Consider the following 22,362-nt stretch of genomic DNA (forward strand, 5'->3'; position numbering starts at 1 on the left):
TCAAACCAATCAATAATAAAATAAATTAATTCAGGCTACCCATTGGGAGGTCAAATGCTGAAACTGAGGCTTAGATACTTTGGCCAAAAAATGAGAAGACCAGAAGTCACTGGAAAAGACCCTAATGTTATAAAAAGATCAAAGGAAAATGGAAAAGGGGATGTCAGAGGATGAAATGGATAGGTGGTATCATGAAATAATGAACAAGGAGAGGAACAAACTTCAAGAGTTAGTGAAGGATAAAAGATAGTGTTGTGCTATGGGCCGTAGATTCACAAAGAGTGGAACATAACTGAACAACTAAACAGCAAAAAGGAATTGGAGATTGAAGAATCATAGATATAGAATATGCAGGACATCAAAAGCTATCCACTTCACCCCTTCTTTTTTATAGTCGAGAAACCTGAGGCTCAGGGAATTTATGTGACTTACCCAGTCACACAGGTTGAAATTGTCATCAATGGCATCTGGAACTACTCTTTAGGTAGTGTTTTTGTTTTTGTTCTTACTGGGTTGGGAATTATGAGCTAAGAAGCATCCCACATATCCAGCCACAAGAATCATCACAGCTTTAGAATTTTGTAAAGAAGAATTATTTTTCCCATTTTACCATGATATATTGCTGTAGAAAAAGAACAATTTAGCCAATTAAAAAAAGTTTTACTAAACAACTCATTCATTATCATCACCATCCTCATCAAAAGAATTGCAAAAAAAAATTGTTAAATACACTTAAAGACCAAAATTGTTTCAAAGTATGTTTAGCTATTAGTTTATGTCATAATAATGCCATAAATGTGGTTAACCTTTTATTTCCCTTCGTGCTTTCTATATGAAAACTCACTTGAGCTTCATGATAACCTTGTATGGCCATCAGTGAAAACATTATTATATTTCTTTTATAGTCATGACACATGGTGTCCAAAGAAAGTAAGTGACTAGCCTAAGGTCACATAGCCAATAAGTAGAATAGCCGGTACTTGAATCCAGATTTCATGCTATTTTGACTATAACAGCAGCTGCTGCTATTTCCAATATATAGTAAAATAAATGTGTGTGTTTGTGTGTATATGTGTGTGTGTGTGTGTTTGAATGATGCCCATATAGGTTATGTGTGTCGTCAAGTGGCAGAATAGATTTGACTTACAGAGAGATGTGAATAGCTATCTCTAAAATTTTATCCACTTACCTTTATCCAAGGGTAAATTTGATTCCTTCCAGGCAGGGAACAAAATATTGATGTCATGTTGCTGGTCACTCTGCTCTCCTTATGGAGGGGGGCTGGGAATTTTATCTCTCTGTCCCTTAAATATTGTTGTTTCAGAGGAAATAATTTTAGATTCAAGCTGTGTTTTTGATCTCTATCTCTTAACAAGGAAGAAGGCTTCCAAAAAATATATCCAAAGACAACTTCCTTCCCATTAAATGCCAATTATACAAAGACTGTCACACTTAGTGAATAGCAAATCAACCCATTAATTCGAGCCAACAGCAAACAGGAATAAGAACAATTATACAGATTAACATATACTGTCAAGGTAGGAAGTGAATAAGTTCTCCCACTGGTAGTGAAATATCTAAGCTCGGGGGGCAGAGCCAAGATGGCGGCTGGTAAGCACGGACTAGAGTGAGCTCCATACCCGAGTCCCTCCGAAAACCTATAAAAAATGGCTCTGAACCAATTCTAGAATGGCAGAACCCACAGAACAGCAGAGGGAAGCAGGGCTCCAGCCCAGGACAGCCTGGATGGTCTCTGGGTGAGGTCTATTCCACACGGAGCTGGGAGCTGGGAACGGAGTGGAGCAGAGCCCAGCCTGAGCGGCGTGGACGATCCAGAACAGAAGCTGGGCGGAGGGGGCCCTAGCGCCCTGAATATGTGAGCTGCGGCAGTTACCACACCCCTCGACCCACAAACACCAAAGACTGCGGAGAAGGTTAGTGGGAAAAGCTGCGGGAGTGGAAGGAGTTCGCGGTTCGGCTTCCAGCCCCGGGGGGCAGCGGAGGTGGGGCAGCTACAGCTGTTGTTACTTCCGGCTCCAGGCCCACCTGGTGGGAGGAATTAAGTGGCGGATCAGAGCAGGAGTGCAACAGCCTGCTGAAGATCTAAGCTCAGTCTGGACTGGGGGTCCTTGGGGAAGGAGGAGTGTGGCTCTGACAGAGCTGGCACCTCCCCCCCAAAAGTGGAACATAGAACTCGTTAGTCTACAAGCAGTCATACCCCACTGAAAAACTCAAGGGTCAAGTTAGTTGGTTGGGAATATGGACAGGCAGTGAAAACGCGCCCAGATTCAGTCTCAGACTTTGGATTCTTTCTTTGGTGACAAAGAAGACCAAAACATACAGCCTAAAGAAGACAACAAAGTCATAGAGCCTACAACAAAAGCCTCCAAGAAAAACATGAACTGGCCCCAGGCCATAGAAGAACTCAAAAAGGATTTGGAAAAGCAAGTTAGAGAAGTAGAGGAAAAATTGGGAAGAGAAATGAGAAGGATGCGAGAAAACCATGAAAAACAAGTCAATGACTTGCTAAAGGAGACCCAAAAAAATACTGAAAAATACACTGAAGAAAACAACACCTTAAAAAACAGACTAACTCAAATGGCAAAAGAGCTCCAAAAAGCCAATGAGGAGAAGAATGCCTTGAAAGGCAGAATTAGCCAAATGGAAAAGGAGGTCCAAAAGACCACAGAAGAAAATACTACTTTAAAAATTAGATTGGAGCAAGTGGAAGCTAGTGACTTTATGAGAAATCAGGATATTATAAAACAGAACCAGAGGAATGAAAAAATGGAAGACAATGTGAAATATCTCCTTGGAAAAACCACTGACCTGGAAAATAGATCCAGGAGAGATAATTTAAAAATTGTTGGACTACCTGAAAGCCATGATCAAAAAAAGAGCCTAGATACTATCTTTCAGGAAATTATCAAGGAGAACTGCCCTGATATTCTACAGTCACAGGGCAAAATAGAAATTGAAAGAATCCATCGATCTCCTCCTCAAATAGATCCCAAAAAGAAATCTCCTAGGAATATTGTTGCCAAATTCCAGAGCTCCCAGATCAAGGAGAAAATACTGCAAGCAGCCAGAAAGAAACAATTTGAGTATTGTAGAAACCCAATCAGAATAATCCAAGATCTGGCAGCTTCTACCTTAAGAGATCGAAGGGCTTGGAATGCGATATTCCGGAGGTCAATGGAGCTAGGATTAAAACCTAGAATCACCTACCCAGCAAAACTGAGTATCATGTTCCAAGGCAAAATATGGATTTTCAATAAAATAGAGGACTTTCAAGCTTTCTCAGTGAAAAGACCAGAACTGAATAGAAAATTTGACTTTCAAACACAAGAATCAAGAGAAGCATGAAAAGGTAATCAAGAAACAGAAATTGCAAGGGACTTACTAAAGTTGAACTGTTTTGTTTACATTCCTACATGGAAAGATGATGAGTATGATTCATGAGACCTCAGTATTAGGGTAGTTGAAGGGAATATGCATATATATATATGCATATATATATATATATATATATATATATATATATATATATATACACATATATATGTGTGTGTGTGTGTGTGTTTATGTATATATATAAGTGAATGTGTATGTATGTATATATCTATGTGTATATGTATGTATATATATGTTTATGTGTATATATATATATATATATATGTAAAAGAGAGAGAGCAGACACAGGGTGAGTTGAAGATGAAGGGAAGATAGCTAAAAGAAATAAAATGAAATTAAGGGATGAGAGAGTAACATACTGAGAGAGGGAGATAGGGAGAGATAGAATGGGGTGGATTATCTCCCATAAAGGTGGCAAGAGGAAGCAGTTCTGTGGGAGGAGGGGAGAGGACAGGTGAGGGGGGAATGAGTGAACCTTGCTCTCATCAGATTTGGCCTGAGGGGGAATACCATACATACTCAGTTGGGTATCTTACCCCACAGGAAAGAAGAGGGAGGAATATAAAAAAAAAATAAAAGGTGGGGGGGATGATGGAGGGGAGGGCAGATGGGGGTGGAGGTAATCAAAACAAACACTTTGGAAAGGGGACAGGGTCAAGGGAGAAAATTCAATAAAGCGGGATGGGTTGGGAAGGAGCAAAATGTAGTTAGCCTTTCACAACATGAGTATTGTGGAAGGTTTTACATAATAATACATGTGTGGCCTAGGTTGAATTGCTCAACTTCTTAGGGAGGGTGGGTGGGAAGGGAAGAGGGAAGAGAATTTGGAACTCAAAGTTTTAAAATCAGATGTTCAAAAACAAAAAAAGTTTTTGTATGCAACTAAAAAATAAGATACACAGGCAATGGGGCGTAGAAATTTATCTTGCCCTACAAGAAAGGAAGGGAAAAGGGGATGAGAGGGGAGGGGGGTGATAGAGGGGAGGGCTGACTGGGGAACAGGGCAACCAGAATATAAGCCATCTTGGAGTGGGGGGGAGGGTAGAAATGGGGAGAAAATTTGTAATTCAAAATGTTGTGAAAATCAATGCTGAAAACCAAATATGTTAAATAAATAAATTGCATTTAAAAAAAAATAAAATAAAAAAAATTTTCAAAAAAAAAAATATCTAAGCTCAACCATGAGACAAGTAGAGTCCATGATCTCACAAAAGGGGAAATCGCCTTAAATTCTGGCATGATAAACTGAAGGACATGATCAAGGTTGCAGGTCCTTTATCTGTCAGCTTCTCTCTGGAGTTTTTAATCTCCCTTCAGTGATCTCTCCCCTGAAGAGAATCTAGAACTGCTTATCTCCTCTTTGGAAGCTGGAAGCCAGAAGAGCTGGGATCTCTACTCAATTTCAAGGTCTCACCAACTTTTGTGCTCATGTAGGCACTGGGCACTGAGTAATCATTCTCTAGCAATGAGGAGAGTCTTCTACAAATGAGTTTGAACCCTGGGTTACACTTACAATTGAGCATTAGTTGGTCAGGCAAGACTTCTACTTTCCAATTTTAGCAATTATTTCATGACTATTTAATTGAAGGCAACAAAACTAGATTTCTAAAAATAAATTAGTACTCCATATTTTTCTTTAATTGGCTAGTTTCATCTATATCCAGGGAGAATAAGCAGTACTTCCTGCTTCTTTATGAACAGAAAAGTTATTGATTATTGTCTGAGAGCTCATACAAAGAGGAATTTGCTGAATCTAAAAAAATGATTCCAATTTTCTTTGACCCATCTTCATAGAAATAACAGGCTTGTTGCTCACATGGATGCCTTATCAAGCTATAGCAAAATTAGAATAACAAAAACAATTTAGAAAGTGGTTATTTTAGTAGAGGTATAGGCTAGTGGCAATTTAGAACACAGGGGAAAATCAACTACCAATATATTATTTTCCTTAAATGACACATGTATAACAATCATTTTTAAGGCCTGGGAAGAATAAAAAGGAAAAAAAATGGATTTTCTTTTTTTTCCTCTATTTGTCAAGAGAAATATATTTGAATATGAAATCTTTCATTAATTAATTCTGAGATTTTGGTAAAATTACTTCATCTCTCTGGCCCTCAGATGTCTCTTCTGCAAAATATGAGGTTTGGACTTGGTAATCTCTAGGGCCTGTTCCAAATCTTAACTTCAATAATATTATAATACAAAGGTCAGAGCTCTTCCTGATGAAAATCATTTAAACACCTTTTCAACTTTAAAGCCACTTTACTGAAATGAGGAAAGTAAGGAGAAATAAATATTACTCAATATCTAAAGTCACAATGTCAAAGCAGAACTCATTTAATTTGCAGGTACATATCAGTTCAGTTCTCCCGAGTCTGTGCCCCTTGGAACTCCACTGGGAAGAATAAAAGCTAATGATCCTGATGTGGGAGAGAATGCAGAGATGGAGTATAGCCTTGTAGAAGGAGATGGTTCAGACATGTTTGACATCATCACAGACAAGGATACACAAGAAGGGATCATAACTGTCAAAAAGGTTTCTTTTTTCCATTATGTTTCTTTTCTAAATTAATATAAAAAAGTTATGTATTTGAAGTTTTTGCTTCAATGAAGCTCTTTGGATTTATTTTCTACCTTCTTTAGGGGAAAGTCATCCTTTATGAATTTATATAAATGAGAATTGTTTTGGCAGTTTACTTCTAATAATGCCTTCTGATTGCTACATATCAAACATGTATAACATTTCAAGTAAAAATGCATACAATACTAATAAATGTGCAATCAAAATTAACATCAGAAAATAAATGTAATCTTGTTTTTGAAGTTCATTTTATTTGGATTCACTAAAGGTGTTTTGCGGTGAGAGTAAGGAACCTGGAAGGTACAAAGAACTACTTTTGAAGGTTATTGTCTAGCTTCTTACATGCATATTATATTTCCTAATACAGCAAACTAATATGTGTAATGATAATAATCACAAATTTTTCTTCAAGTATGCTAATTATTTTGGTGATTTTTAAGACTACATATAAACATGATTTTCCCCTAAATATATTGAAATTGGCAAACATCAAGCTAAATTAAAAATATTGTATTACATTACCTTATGTTTTAACAGAAAATCAACTCAACATTTCCTCCCAAGGACTAATAAAAATGTTTCATTTTGTGTTCTTAAGATTCAGATAGAGAATATTTTAGGTAGCCAACATAGTTAAAAAGGGATTTGGACAAAAAGCTCAGATCAGACACTCTTCATTTTAATTCACATTTTATTCTTCCCTCTGAATCTATGCCAGTGCAATATTGAGTACATTAATATTCGTATTCCTCAGAACACAAGGTTGAAGATAATATAGACTACTCAATAGAAGGAAATTTCTTTTGCAACTAAAAACTAACACTTAGCTCAAAAAATTTTTATTGAGCACTTGTGTGTTAGGACTTGTAGATCAAAAAAGATATCAAATAGTATTTATACACACAGTAGTTCACATTCAACTGAGGAAGCATGAGAGAGAGAGAGAGAGAGAGAGAGAGAGAGAGAGAGAGAGAGAGAGAGACAGATAGACAGACAGAGAGAGACAGAGAGAGACAGACAGAGACACAGAGAAAGACAGACAGCAAGAAGCAGAGAGATGGAGACAGAAAAACAAAACAAAGAACAAAAGGGGGGATTAAGAAAGGGCTCATATAGCAGGTGTCACCTGAATTGAACATTAAAAAAGCAAGAGATTATAAGAGGCAGATATATTGTATGAGTTCAAACTTGACTTATGCAAAAATTTAGAGGCAGGGTATGGAATATGATTAATGGAAAGCAATTAGTAGGCTAGTTTGGGCAGAAAGAATAGTGAGTGAAAAGAAGCAAAGTGAAATATAATTGCAAAGAAAGATGGGAAGCATATTATGGTGGTCCTTAAAAGTCAGATTGAAGATTCTATATTTTATCATAGTGAACCATTTTAAATTATTGAATTTCCAGTAGGATTTAAAATGATCAAGTATGTATTTTATGATATCAATTTGGCAGATATTTGATGGAAATATTGGCTAGGGAAGAGACTAAAATCAAGAAGAATTATGAAGCAATTGCAATAGACCTTTCAAGAGATGATAACTGTCTGAAGTAAAATAGAGGATGACTTTTCCAATCAGTGCCTTATTCAATCTAATTCAACAAACATTTAGGAAATAACTGTTTTACAGTGAGCTTACCTTTTTAAAATGTAAGTAAGTGTTATCTTTGTCATTTGTGGAATGATCACTACTTTGGGGAAGCTATTTATCTGTAGTTCATGCTATTAAGAAATGACTGCTATTGTTTTAATTTGTCATGGATTCAAAGGAATGTGCTGTTGGTAAATGTGAAAACTCTTGTCAATTTTATCTCTAGCAACTAGATTTTGAAAAGAAAATGCTATATACTCTAAGAGTAGAAGCAAGTAATACCCATCCTGATCCACGTTTCCGACACCTGGGGCCATTCAAGGATACTGCAGTTGTCAAAATCTCTGTGGAAGATGTCGATGAGCCCCCTGTCTTCAGCAAACCCTTTTATTTAGTTGAAGTAGATGAAGATGTCAAAGAGGGTAGCATTATTGGACAAGTCATGGCTTATGATCCAGATGCTATAAAGAATTTGATAAAGTAAGTACTTCAGAAATGTTCACATTGTCACACAAAAATGAAAACTTCATTCTATTACTGACACTCTATTTGTAAAAATAAATACTACACTATATTGTTTTTCTTAAATTCATCAGTCATGATTAATTATATTCTTCCATCATATTCCTTTAGAAATAAAACAAAATTAGCAAGAAAATCATAGGTAAATATACAATTCTAAATTATGGGAATGGATAGGATGATGAGTCTATTGTTATTTTTCTTGTTATAAATACCTACAGTACTGAAACAGTTTTTCCTGAAATATCATTCCTATCACAAAACTCAAAATGTAAAAGAAAAAATAGTGGAATGCTGGTAGAACTCCCCATATCCAATATTAGATATTAATAACTATCATTTTCTGAATTGCTAGGTATATCAGATACATTTTCTGTGTCTAAAAATAATTCGTAAAACCTTAAAACTTTGTTTTATTGTATCAGCTTCCCTGATATTTTTCATTTAAGGATTTTCAAAGCTACAATGTTGACTGTTTATAATAGATGATTTTTTCCTGGTTATTAAGGGACATATCCTTATATATGCTAATATTTTAAATGATCTTTCTTGTCATCCATATGTATTCTCTACCCATTAACACAGACCTACCTCTCTGCCTTTTCAACCTGCATAATGCTTGTTCATATCTCTTCATAAATCCTACCTACTTTCTATATAATGTGCTTGTATGTTTATTGATGGGTAAGGTCACTGTTCTGAAAAAAAAGTGTGGTTTTAAATTTTCCTACTTTAATAGGAAAAAACCCACCATATTTATATTAATAAGAACATTTAACTATATGATCACTTTCTCATTTAAAAAGAAATATTGCAGTGGATTTTTTTTCAAAACAAATTGCTACATATGTAACCAGTCTTGGATTTATTACGATCATCTCTGCAAATAGAGGAGTTAACAAAAGTATAGTTAATATAACTTAATTTTTAATCCAGTTTTAAGTGTATATGCATTACATGTAGGCAGGTATTGTTTGTATAATTTGCTTAGTATATGGGGAAAATTTGATATCAACATACATAAAATATCAGTTTCAGAGGTCATTTTTTGTCAATGAATTTGCTCAAATGTATGCAACTACAACTGCACAATTATATGTGTATATAATACAAATGTATGTATGTATTTGTGTTTTGTATTGTGCTGGTCACAAAGTATACAAAGGGGAGGGGGGAACAAAATTCCTGCCTTTAAGTACTTCACATTTTAATAGGATAGACATCAGATGAAAATCTATGCACACAAGGTATAGAGTGAAATTGGAAGGTAATCTCAGAAGGAAAGTACAAATTGTATGTTGGAGAGGGGAAAAAAGGAAGGGAGGGACAGGCATGATGACTATGAGATATAAGCTGAGTCTTAGGAGATGCCAGAGAAGACAGGAGTGGGAGATGAAGAGAGAAAGCATCTTAGTTTTGGGAGACAGCCAATGAAAATAGCAGGGAACTGGCAGGTGTAATGTGTCATACAGAAAAAATGCCAGCATTGCTGGATGGTGGAGTATATAATAGGGAGTGAAATGTCATAAAACTTAAAACAGAAAAAGTGGTCAGGTTGTGAAGAACTTAAAATATCTAAAGAGCATTTTATATTTGATTCTGGAGGTAATAGGGAGCTATTCGGGCTTACTGAGTAGGAAAAGGACAGCATCAAGCCTGTCCTTTAGAAAAATAACTTTTTAAAATTTTAAATTTATTGAATAAAACAAGCATTTCTATAAGAGTATGATAAAAATTATTGCACAAGAAATTGCAAATCTATTATGTAAAACTTCCTATTCCTTTTAAATATATAATAGATGTATCATGTAAATTTCTTTTTTTCTTTCCTTTTAGTTTTTTGCTTCCCTCCCCGCACGCCCCCCCCCTGCCCCATTATACACAAATGGGGGGAGAGAGAGAGAAATAGAGAGAGAGAGAGAGAGAGAGAAATAGAGAGAGAGAGAGAGAGAGAGATGTAAAATTATTCTATACATACCTCTGTTTATCAGTTCTTTCTCTGTATTCACATCTCCTTTATAGTTAATTTAGATATTTATACTACCATATGTATGTGTATGTGTGTATGTATGAGGGTCTTCTCTAGTATGAGTAGAAAAAAGGGGTGTGAAAGATATTTTGAAGTTAGAAATCACAAGATAGCAACAACTGGATTTATAGATAGAATATGAAGGAGGAGTGTGTGTGTATGTGTGTGTGTCTGTCTGTCTGTCTGTCTGTCTGTCTGTCTGTGTGCTTTGAGTTAATCTCATAAATAGTTCCATCCAGTACAGTTCAATTCACTTCAATCCAATTCAGGATGCTGATACTTTCATGTTATATAGAATGCCCTTAGTGAACCTGTGTTTTTTCTTTAATGAAAGAGAATTAATACCCAAAATATTAACATACCTTATGTCAGTGGGGTGAAACCCACCCTTCAAATGCAGAGGAGTCCAACTTGGGTTGAAAGCAGAAAAGTTTTATTGAGAGGAAAATAAGACCCTAGTGCCAAGGTTCCCAGGGCAAAGTGCAAAAGGAGCTCAAAGCCCAGGAGAGGCAGGGGAGATTTATGCTTGAGAGTCACAAAGAGGAAGTTTGTAAAGGTGTTTGGAAAAAAAAAAGAATGGGCAGATCTTTCCCAGGAACAGGTAGTAATATTTTCCAAGATGCGATGACCACATGACTTGACTAGTTTCGGCTGATTTTGGGATGCATAGCTCAGCAAAGTCAGCCAGCAAACCAGCGAAGGTATCTCTGAGTGAGGAAAACTTTGGCTCTCTGCAGGCTTCTAATTTGTTCCTTCAGCAAAAGGGCTTATTCTGTGTGCAGTGCACTTGCCTGGTAAGATAACTCATTGAAAATATACATAATAATCTCAGGGGTATTCTCACACTCAACACTCCCCTAAACTCACTCCTCAACAAGTTCCCTTCCAGATTGTTCCTAGTACAGGAAACACCAATTTTGATTAGCCTTCCTTTCTTTACTTATCACTGATTTTGAAGTCATCCACAAAATTTTTGGCCCTAGATATCTACACAAAAATGGAAACAATATAAAAGATATACAAGGTCAACACAATATAAGGAAATTGAAACAAAAAAAAATGACTGTTCCAGTTTGAACCAGTTTAATATAGATTGAAAGAGTTTGAAATGTATTGAACATATGTATTTAAGTATATAGGTAATGGTTCTTTAGCTAATTAGGTCCTTATATAATTAGGTACTTAAATACTTAAGTGCTTAGCTAATTGGGTACTTAGGTACTTGTATACTTAGGGAATTATACACTTAGATATTTAAGGGAATTAAGTACTTTAACTATTAGGAAGTCATTAGGAGAGGTATTTAGGTACTCAGGTAATTAGATACTTAAGTACTTAGGTACATAGGGGTTTGGGTAAATAGTTACTCAGGTAATAAGGTGCTTATGTATTTGGGTACTTAGGTAAGTAAGAACTTAGATACTTAGGTAAGTAGTAAGTGGGCAGCTAGGTGGCCCAGTGAATGGGGTGCTGGGACTGGGGTCAGGAAAGACTTACTTTCCTAAGTTTAAATCTGGCCTCAGACACTTACTAGCTGTGTTACCTTTGGCAAGTCACTTAACCCTGCTTGCCTCAGTTTCCTCAGATGTAAAATGAGCTGGAGAAGAAAATGGCAAGCTAGTCCAGTATCTTTACTAAGAAAACTCCAAATGTAATGAGGAAGAGTCAGGCACAACTGAAAAGATTGAACAACAACAAAAGTAGGTACTTAGGTACTACATAAGCAGTAATTATCTATATAGGGACTTAGGTTATAATGTAGTTAGCTTTTTAGGTACTTAGGTAATTTGGTATTTAGATAATCATTTAATTGGGTACTTAGAAACATGGGCACTTAGATGCTTAAGTAATTAGACACTTTTACCTCTTAGGTACTTCTAAGGTACTTAGGCACTTAGGTAATTAAGTGAGTCCTTAGGTACATAGACTCTTTAGCACTTAATTATGTTTTAGGCAGCTAAATGGTAAAGTGGATGGTGTCAGCCCTGGAGTCAGGAGGATTTGAGTTCAAATTTGGCCTTAAAAATTTACTAACTACGTGACTCTGGGCAATTCATTTAATCACGTTTGCTTCAGCTACTTTATCTGGAAAATGAGCTGGAAAAGAAAATAGCAGACCACCCCAGTATCTTTGCCAAGAAAATCCCAAGTGGGGATTTTCACAGAGTCAGATAGGATTAATTGACAACTACAACTAAACAGCAATACAAATTATGTATAGTTCTTGCTAATACTAGAATCTTTTGATGCTTCTTGAAGAAACCATATATGATTTAAAAGTATGAGTCTCATGAATACTATTAAAGTATTAGGTCTCTTTAATTTCTGTGTCCAGAACTTTTTTCCAACATTGTTTTTTACCATGTCTCCCTGTGTCAACTATAATTTTGAAGTCACTAAAATAACGGGATATACTTACTTGGCCTGGCATATCTTAAGTTTTCCATAGACTTTATAAACTGTTAACAGGATTTTATTGAGACAGTCTCTAACCTGGGAATACTCAGTCACACAAAGCAGGCCTAGAGATGAGAGTACCAGTAACCAAGCTTAATTAATCAGTTTCAGAGTGAGGATTTCTCTTTAAGCTGGAGTAAAAGCACAGTTTATATACATTGATCACAAGTGGGGAAGGAAGGAGAAGAGGTGGAGTATGAGGTGGATTACAATCATTTCCAGGGCCTGAATGGCTTCAGATGACAAGCCCACATATCCATAACACAGGTGTTCTGGAATCCTGTGGGAAGAGTATTGTTCAATTCTTTGGAAGTCTTTATTTGATGGGTCACAGAACCAGAGTTCTATGACTGGTACAGGTTCTACAATCTTTGATTCACTTTATTTAAGGTACATAAACACAAGAATGCAGTGATTGTGAGAGTATTGTCAAGGGTTTGATGGATCATTTCAAGCTGCATTGTAAGTCTCTAACTCCCAAATCAGAGTCTAATGAGAAATCTAAATTACTGGTATATTCATTATACATATCATATTGATTAATTTGAAAATTACAATTCCCTTTACATAATCCCCTTTTTTACTATGTAAAATAAGTAGATATTAGCATGAAAGATGAAACAATTTCCATGGTGGTCTTTTTTTCTAGCACTGACAGCTCACATGATAGAATTTATTGTTACTTGTTGCCTTTTAGCAGATGGTGTGCTGACTGTGCCAATTTGTTTATTTTCTTCACTGAAGGGAATCTTTGCATCATTCTCTTTTTCAGTAAACTCCAACTTCATTAAGAATTATGGCTTTACCTATACTGAAGAGGTTGACATATATGTGGTTTGTGGCAATCATTTGATGAATGTACAAAAGTTGTATCTTAAGAGTTTTAAGAATTAAAATTACTTCTTTGGTGACAAAGTGACCACATTGTGACTGTGTAATAATGAGTCTGCATGAGACTGAGAGATTATTTTTTTCATTTTGCCTCACATTGTGGGTAACCATGGCCAAAATAAAATATATCAACGTTCTATTGATATGCTTATTCATATATCTGTCCTTAAAATGAGGCCATGTCATCTACATACTGGCCTACACTAGGAGCCTGTACCAATTGAGAAGAGCCCTTTTGGACTTATATTCCTTTATGTTGCCTTTTTAGCACTAAACATTATCTGCTTCCCTTAGTGAGTTATCAATATAAAACTCTTATGGAGTCACTCAGAATATAATAATTCATAACATTTTTGGTGAGACAAAAACAAACCTAAACTATTTTAACATTTTACACATATTGAATGAAAAAATATTAAACATTTAATATGTTCTAATTGCCATGCTAAAAATCAAGAAATATATAGAAAAGCAAAGTCATGCCTTGTCCTCAAGGCCAGGTTTTAATTCAGTTTGGAAAATTACTAGTATGGAGAGTGGAGTCATAGGAAAATAAATTGATAGGCCTTATCCAGGAAAATATGACAAGAGTTGATTTGGTTATGGTTCAATAATTGGAAATTCAGAGAAGGAGGAAGTTATTGATACTGATGCCTAAGTACTGAAGTTGAAGTATGGCTTGGATAGAGCTTGGTAATAAAGCCCACAGAGGCAAGCACCAATTGGGAAAGAACTGTAGTTTCTGGGGAATGAATCCTATAAGACATGATTTATAATCCATGCCAAGGCATTTAAGGAGGTGTCCAGGGAGTGAAAAAACAAAACCCAAAGAATATCAAGACTTCTTTTACCCCTTAAGCCTGAAATAAAATTAATAATATTGATCTTCCCTCTTGATCCAGTCATGTAGTTTCAAGGATGGAATTCTTAGTGAGTAAATTCCTTACACTATTCCACTGGTAAATATTTGGCAACTTTACATTTTAGAGGCTTGTCTAGGAACACAAAAAAATAAATGACTTGCTTTGGATCATATAGCTAGTATGTGTTACAGGTAATATTTAACCTAGGGTTTCCTAATGCCAAGGCCCCGTAGCTATATACTATACTATGTCTTTCAAATAATGTCCACATGGTCCAAGATGGCGGCTGGAAAGCAGGGACTTGTGTGAACTCCCTACCAGGTCCCTCCAAAAACCTATAAAAAAATGGCTCTGAACGAATTATAGAACTGCAGAACCCACAAAATAGCAGAGGGAAGCAGGGATCCAGCCCAGGACAGCCTGGATGGTTGCTAGATGAGGTCTATCGTGCACGGAGGGGAGGGGAGCAGAGCTCAGCATGGGCGGTAGTAGGACCAACCAGATCAGGAGCCAGGCAGAACAAGCCCTAGCACCCTGAATCAGTGATCTGGGACAGTTACCAGACTTCTCAACCCATGAACACCAAAGACAACAGAGAAGGATAGTGGGAAAAGCTGCAGGGGACAGAGTTCATGGTTCAGCCACCACCCCAGGGGCAGCAGGGGTGGTGCAGCTACAGAACTACAGCTGTAGTTGCTTCTAGCCCCAGGCCCAACTGGTGGGAGGAATTAAGTGGTGGATCAGAGCATGAGTGCAGAGCCTGTTTAAGATTTTCATCAGGTCCAGGTTGGCGGTTCTTGGGGAAGGAGGAGTGCTGGTGTGGCAGAGCTGGCTGTATAGAAAAATCTCTGAAATCAAAGGCACATCCCCTCAAGTTTGGAACAAAGTACTCTTTGCTCTACAAGTAGTCATACCCCAACAAAAAACTCAAGGGTCTGGCTGGAAACATGGCCAGGCAGCGAAAACGGACTCAGATTCAGTCTCAGACTTTGGAATCTTTCTTTGCTGACAAAGAAGACCAAAACATACAGCCAGAAGAAGTTGACGAAATCAAAGAGCCTATATCAAAAGCCTCCAAGCAAAACATGAACTGGTCTCAGGCCTTGGAAGAGTTCAAAAAGGACTTGGAAAAGCAAGTTAGAGAAGTAGAGGAAAAACTGGGACAAGAAATGACAATGATGCAAGAAAACCATGAAAAACAAGTCAATGACTTGCTAAAGTAGACCCAAAATAATACTGAAAAAAAAAATATTGAAGAAAACAACACCTTAAAAAATAGACTAACTCAAATAGCAAAAGAGCTCCAAAAAGCCAATGAGGGGAAGAATGTCTTGAAAGGCAGAATTACCCAAATGGAGGTCCAAAAGACCACTGAAGAAAATACTACCTTAAAAATTAGACTGGAGCAAGTGGAAGCTAGTGACTTTATGAGAAATCAAGATATTATAAAACAGAACCAAAGGAATGAAAAAGTGGAAGACAATGTGAAATAGCTCATTGGAAAAACCTCTGACCTGGAAAATAGATCCAGGAGAGATAATTTAAAAATTATTGGACTACTTGAAAACCATGATCAAAAAAAGAGTCTAGATATCATCTTTCAAGAAATTCTCAAGGAGAACTGCTCTGATATTCTAGAGCTAGAAATTGAAAGAATCCACAGACCACCTCCTCAGAAAGATCCCAAAAAGAAACTCCTAGGAACACTGTTGCCAAATTGCAGATCTCCCAGGTCAAGGAGAAAATACTGTAAGCAGCTAGAAAGAAACAATTTGAGTATTGTGGAAACATAATCAGAATAACCCAAGATCTAGCAGTTTCTACATTAAGAGATGGAAGGGCTTGGAATATGATATTCTGGAGGTCAATGGAGCTAGGATTAAAACCAAGAATCACCTACCCAGCAAAACTGAGTATCATGCTCCAAGGCAAAATATGGACTTTCAATAAAATAGCGGATTTTCAAGCTTTCTTGGTGAAAAGACCAGAGCTGAATAGAAAATTTGACTTTCAAACATAAGAATCAAGAGGAGCATGAAAAGGTAAACAAGAAAGAGAAATCATAAGGGACTTACTAAAGTTGAACTGTTTTGTTTACAATCCTACATGGAAAGATGATGAGACCTCAGTATCATAGTAGCTGAAAGGAAATATGCATATATATATGTGTGTGTGTATGCATATATACACATATGTGTGTGTCTATGTACGTATATATGTAGGGGTATATTTGTATATGTATATATGTATATATTTTTATATATGTGCATATATAAATATATGTATATATATTATATATAGACAGAGGGTACAGGGTGAGTTGAATATGAAGGGATGATATCTAATAAAAAATCAAATTAAGGGATAAGAGAGGAATACATTGAGAGAGGGAGAAAGGGAGAGATAGAATGGGGTAAATTATCTCGCATTAAAGTGGCAAGAAAAAAGTGGTTTTCTAGGAAGGGAAGAGGGGGCAGGTGAGAAGGAATGAGTAAATCTTGCTCTCATCGGATTTGACCTGAGGTGGGAATACCATACATACTCAATTGGGTATCTTACCCCACAGGAAAGAAGGAAGAAGAAGATAAAAAAGGGGGGAAGATAGAAAGGAGGGCAGATGGGGGAGGAGGTAATCAAAAACACTTTCAAAAAGGGACAGGTTCAAGGGAGAAAATTCAATAAAGGAGGATAGGTTAGGAAGGAGCAAAACATAGTTAATCTTTTACAACATGAGTATTGTGGAAGGGTTTTACATAATGATATGCATGTGGCCTATGTTGAATTGCTTGCCTTCTTAGGGAGGGTGGGTGGGGAGGGAAGAGGGGAGAGAATTTGGAACTCAAAGTTTTAAAAACAGACGTTCAAAAACAACAAAAAAACGTTTTTTCATGCAACTAGGAAATAAGATACACAGGCAATGGGGCATAGAAATTTATCTTGCCCTACAAGAGAAGAATGGAAAGGGGGATGGGAGGGGAGTGGGGTGACAGATGGGAGGGCTGACTGGGGAATGGGGCAACCAGAATATACGCCATCTTGGAGTGGGTGGGAGAGTAGAAATGGGGAGAAAATTTGTAATTCAAACTCTTGTGAAAATCAATGCTGAAAACCAAATATATTAAATTAAATATAAAAAAATAATGACCACATGGGAAGACTAAGTGCCATCAAATGTTTTTTGCCCATTCAGTTTTTACAAATGTAGTAGAATAAAATATGGAATGTTATCAAGATGTTGTGATACGATTGTTGTTGTTATTGTTTGTCTTTCCTTCTCAAAGAGGACTATGACATCAGGAGGGTGATGCTATGACTTGCAAATGAATTGTATTTAAGTGAGGGAGGGTTGTAGAAAGTCACCAGCCTCACTTTTTCCTCTGGAGCCATCTGGGTCCAATAGCAAGATATAAATCGGGGTGACTGAAGATGGTCCCCTGTTGTGATAAACAGGACTGATAAAAGACTGGGTTTCAATCCTGATTCTTACATATAATAGCTATGGGACTGAGCATAAGTGATGGTATAAATTCTTAGTTTCTTCATTTATGGAAACGGAAATAATAATATATGCACATATAGATAGGTTAGATAGAGCCATTGTGAGGCTACTACCTTGTAAACATCAAAGAACTAAATAAGGGTGAAATGGTATACTTATGTCCTATGAGTAAGCACCTCTTTATCTGCATTTTTCTCCAGGTGTCAACTACATAAGAGTCTTGAACTGTGTGAGTTCAACTCTGAATCTAAGTAATGCCCAATGGTGTAAATATCTTGCCTAAATCTGGATGATGACAGCAGCTAAAATCCTAATGCTTCTTCATTCATAGCTAGTATAGCTACCACAAATATAATGCTTTAAGGTTTATAAAGTGCTTTACAAATATCATCTCATTTTATCCTCACAAGAACCTTGGTAGGTAGGGACTATTATTGTCCTTATTTTACAGAATAAGAAACTGAGGTAAACAAAGGCCAAGGGATTTGCTCAGGGTCACTCAGCTAAGGTCTGACAGAATTTTTTTTTCTCTTTTTTTTTTTTCTGACAGAATTTTAACTCACATTTTGCTGACTCCATTCCCAGCATTCTCTATTTTTATTGAACATTTCCCACAAAGAGTACAAAAAAGTTCTAGGGTGTGAGGCAGCAGAATGTATCTTGTAGTACAGAATAATCCAGGGTCTTTGGTGAATTTTAGAACTACAACATCTGATTCCACCACTGATGATCGCAGGGGCCACCTGGTCATATTGAGAACTTTCTCGTAATTCTATCCCCAATTTTAGCTTTATTAGTCACTAAATTGATATGTGGTGATAATCCAGGATAATATAGTAAGGAAAAAAAAGTATGGTCTATGGAACCAGAGGACCTGTGCTCATATTGTCAGTCTAATGCTTAACATCTGAATCACTTTTGCAAAGTCACATATCCTTTCTGGTATAGTTTCTCTTCTGTAATGTGAAAGGTTCTGTTTAACTTAGGATCTACAATTTTCCCATAGCCTTATAATCACTCTAAAAAGGTCTTAACCTGGGGTTTGTGAACTTTTAAAAAAGATTTCAAAATTGTATTTTTATATAATTACATTTCTTTGAAATCCCATTTATTTTATTTTGTATATTTAAAGACATTATTCTGAGAAAAAAATCCCTAGGTTTTTCCAGGCTGCCAAAAAAAGTGTAAACCAAAAAACAAAAAAAGTTTAACAACTCCAATTAAAGATCTAGATATGTTGAAGAAATTTGTTTGGTTTTGGTGGGGTGGGGCATGGAGGGGCAGGGTTTGGGTTTATTTTGTTTGTTTTTACCTGCTTGTAATGGGCCCTGGTAACTGCTAAATTGTTTTACATCAAGTTGACATCTTTAAAAGTAAGGAATGAAAACACAATAGCATAGTCAATAACTTTTGGGGGGAGCCTCAAACATTTCTCCTTTCAGTCTGGCATACTCTCAAAGCAGTACCTGACATTGATGCCTCTAGATAGGAGCTGAATACTATGATTGGCCTAACTGTTAGAGGCATGATGTTGAATTTCTCTAAATTCATTCTTTGTAATGCTGCTTGGTATAAGGATGTAGGGAGGAATATAACATAGGATGATATTTTAGGCACAAAGACTACTGGAAAATAAATTTTCAGTCATACTATAGTCACTTATCTTTGACATCCGTACTACTAATGATTGAATACTTCCACACTCTGAAATATCCCATCATTGAAAATCTTTTCAGTCTCTATAGTTCTCTGCTTATATTTAGAGGATACAGGCACTGATGGGATGGTTTAGAGGGGATTTAAAGCATGATATTAGAATACTGAACAGTTTCCTGATCTGGTAGGAAATTAAGTCTGCCCCCAAAGTAATAAGTCATTACGCTATGCCCAAAGAAACTTCCTGGCTTTCCAAAGCAATCTTCAATTGAAAAAGTGTCACATAGCTCTGTATAAAAATGGAAATGAAAGCAAAATAAACAAACAAACAAAAACTAAGAGATTAGTAAGTCATCTATAGAACCTAAAGGGGCATGATTTTCTATGAATATTTAACAAACATGTTGTATTATACTGTTGCTTTAGACTAAGGCCAGATACATGATATAAATGGTTAAAATCAAGAATGTCTCAAAGCAACATTATGAAGCAGGTAGATATGTTGTTCTCTTGTGCCTTTCTATTTTAGCTAATATTTCCTTCAGGTTCTTCTGCCTCTTTAGAATCACCTATCTCTGCCCCATTCTAATAAGAAGAATGTTGCAATCAAATTAGTCTTAGCTAACATGTTACTTGATAAAGGTTAAAGATATGTTCTTTGTAAGGGTTGGATGAAACCACAATCTCATTTTAGCTCTGATAAATTGGATGAGAGCACATCTAAGTCCATCCATCAATCAATCCAAAGACCTTACTCTAAGTACAATAAGTCTTTCTATTACAGTGTTATTGAACAAGAAACGTTTTATGATAGGCTGAAGAAACTTGACCACAAGATCTTCTACAAATGATCAATGCCGTTGAGAAGGAGGAAATTCCAGCATTAGGAGTGACTACAGAGCTCTAGATGAAATCCTTCAGAAGGAAGCTCCTGAGGGAGTGGAGAAGGGGGAAAGAGAATGAGAGACTTTGGCCTCAAACAGGTCTCCTTTATCTCCCTTAAGAGGACTTCCCACCTTGGAAGAATCTGGAAGATGCTGAACTTCTCACTTTCTCATCAGCATCCTAGCATCACACTAGGATCAAGTCTGATGTTCCCATCAGTGTCTTAACTGGCATCTCTGAATTAGATTGTGGACATTTCTGGATCATTAGTAGCTAAGGACAGATGAGACTGGTGACTCTATAAAGAGCCCAGAAAAGAAACTCCAGCAAATCCAAGGAAAACATTTTCAGCACATCAAGAATGAGAGAAAAACACTTCCAGTAACAAGGAGCTATCCCTTGGCCACATGCCATCTCTAAGATAGAGCTTGTTTTCCCCTCCATTCAATATGGACTTGTATCACAGATTTTGAGGGGAGGTAGTGGGGAATGTTTTGTGCTAATTGTTCTTACTGTACCACCTTAGTAAATTTTTTAAGTTACTTAAAATTGTTTGATTAAATTGATTTTCAACTGTTAATGTGGGAGGCAGCGGGGGTTCATCAGTGGGGGTTCAAGTTGATAACATTAGAGAAGCATTTCTGAAATCTCAGAACTACACCTCAGAACTGAGGGGAAGTTGTAGCCAATTTAGTTCTGGAAATCTGAATTGTCAGGGGGAGTGGGAATTGGAAGAAGCATTCTCCAAAGCTTCCATAGGCTACACTAGTGGTGTTAAACTCAAGTAGGAAAAGAATCCTATAGGCTACATCTAGACTTTGAAAATGACAAATTAACATTATCTATGTTGTATTTTATTTTATTTATTGCCTTAAATGTTTCCATATTGCATTTTGATCTGCTTAGGAGTTTTATGATTGCTTGGCCTGTGGACCAAAAGTTTGCTATCTCTAGGCCACACTCTTCACAGATATTTTTTTTTCCAATTTAGTAATTTATTTATTTTTAGTTTTCAACATTCACTTCCATAAGATTTAAATTTTATCCCCCTCCATCCCCCTTCCCTCTCCAAGATAGCATGCAGTCTGATATAGGCTCTACACATGCATTTCTATCAAACACATTTTTACATTAGTTATATTGCAAAGAAGAATCATAATGAATGAGAGAAACTGTGAGAAAGAAAAACAAAACAAAACAGAAAATAGTCTCCTTCACTCTGCATTCTGATTCCATAGTTCTTTCTCTGGATGTGGATGGCATTTCTATCACGAGGCTTTTGGAAATGTTTTAGGTCCTTGCATTGCTGAGGTAGTCTAAGTCTGTCAAAATCAGTCCCCACACACTGTGGCTGTTACTGTGTACAGTGTTCTGCTGGTCCTGCTCACTTCACTCAGCATCAGTTCATGCAAATCTTTCCAGGATTTTTCTGAATCCACCTGTTCATCATTTCTTATACCACAATAGTATTCCATTACATATATATACCACAACTTGTTCAGCCATTCCCCAATTGATAAGCATCCCCTCACTTGGCCACCACTATTAAAGCTGCTATAAATATTTTTGTACATGTGGGCCCTTTTCCATTTTTATGGTCTCTTTGGGATATAGCCCTAGAAGTGGTATTGCTGGGTCCAAGGGTATGCACATTTTTATAGACCTTTGGACATAGTTCTAAATTGTTCTCCAGAATGGCTGGATCAGCTCACAGCCCCACCAACAATGAATTACTGTTCCAGTTTTCTGAAATCCTCTCCAACATTTATAATTTTCCTTTTCCATAATAGCTAATTTGACAGGTGTAATGCGGTACTTCAAAGATGTTTTGACTTGCATCTCTCTAATCAATAGTGATTAAGAGCATTTTTTCACATGGCTATAGATAGCTTTAATTTCTTCCTCTGAAAACTGCCTGTTCATATCCTTCGACCATTTATCAATTGGAGAATGACTTATATTCATGTAAATTT

At 36.5% G+C, this 22,362-nt stretch overlaps 1 protein-coding gene across 5 annotated transcripts in view; it reads left to right on the forward strand.

Moving 5' to 3' along the window:
- CDH9 (cadherin 9) overlaps positions 1-22,362 on the forward strand; it is a 182,768-nt gene that overhangs the window by 134,732 nt on the left and 25,674 nt on the right. For 4 of the 5 annotated variants that reach the window (XM_036764988.1, XM_036764997.1, XM_036765001.1 and 1 more), the window contains 2 exons: positions 5,766-5,953; positions 7,814-8,067. In XM_036764988.1, the coding sequence (XP_036620883.1) occupies positions 5,766-5,953; positions 7,814-8,067 (442 nt within the window). The remainder of the gene's footprint in view (positions 1-5,765; positions 5,954-7,813; positions 8,068-22,362) is intronic. The other variant, XM_036764993.1, reaches the window with a different exon arrangement.

Source organism: Trichosurus vulpecula, chromosome 1, assembly GCF_011100635.1.
Source record: "Trichosurus vulpecula isolate mTriVul1 chromosome 1, mTriVul1.pri, whole genome shotgun sequence".
In the NCBI taxonomy this organism is placed as follows: Eukaryota; Metazoa; Chordata; class Mammalia; order Diprotodontia; family Phalangeridae; genus Trichosurus; species Trichosurus vulpecula.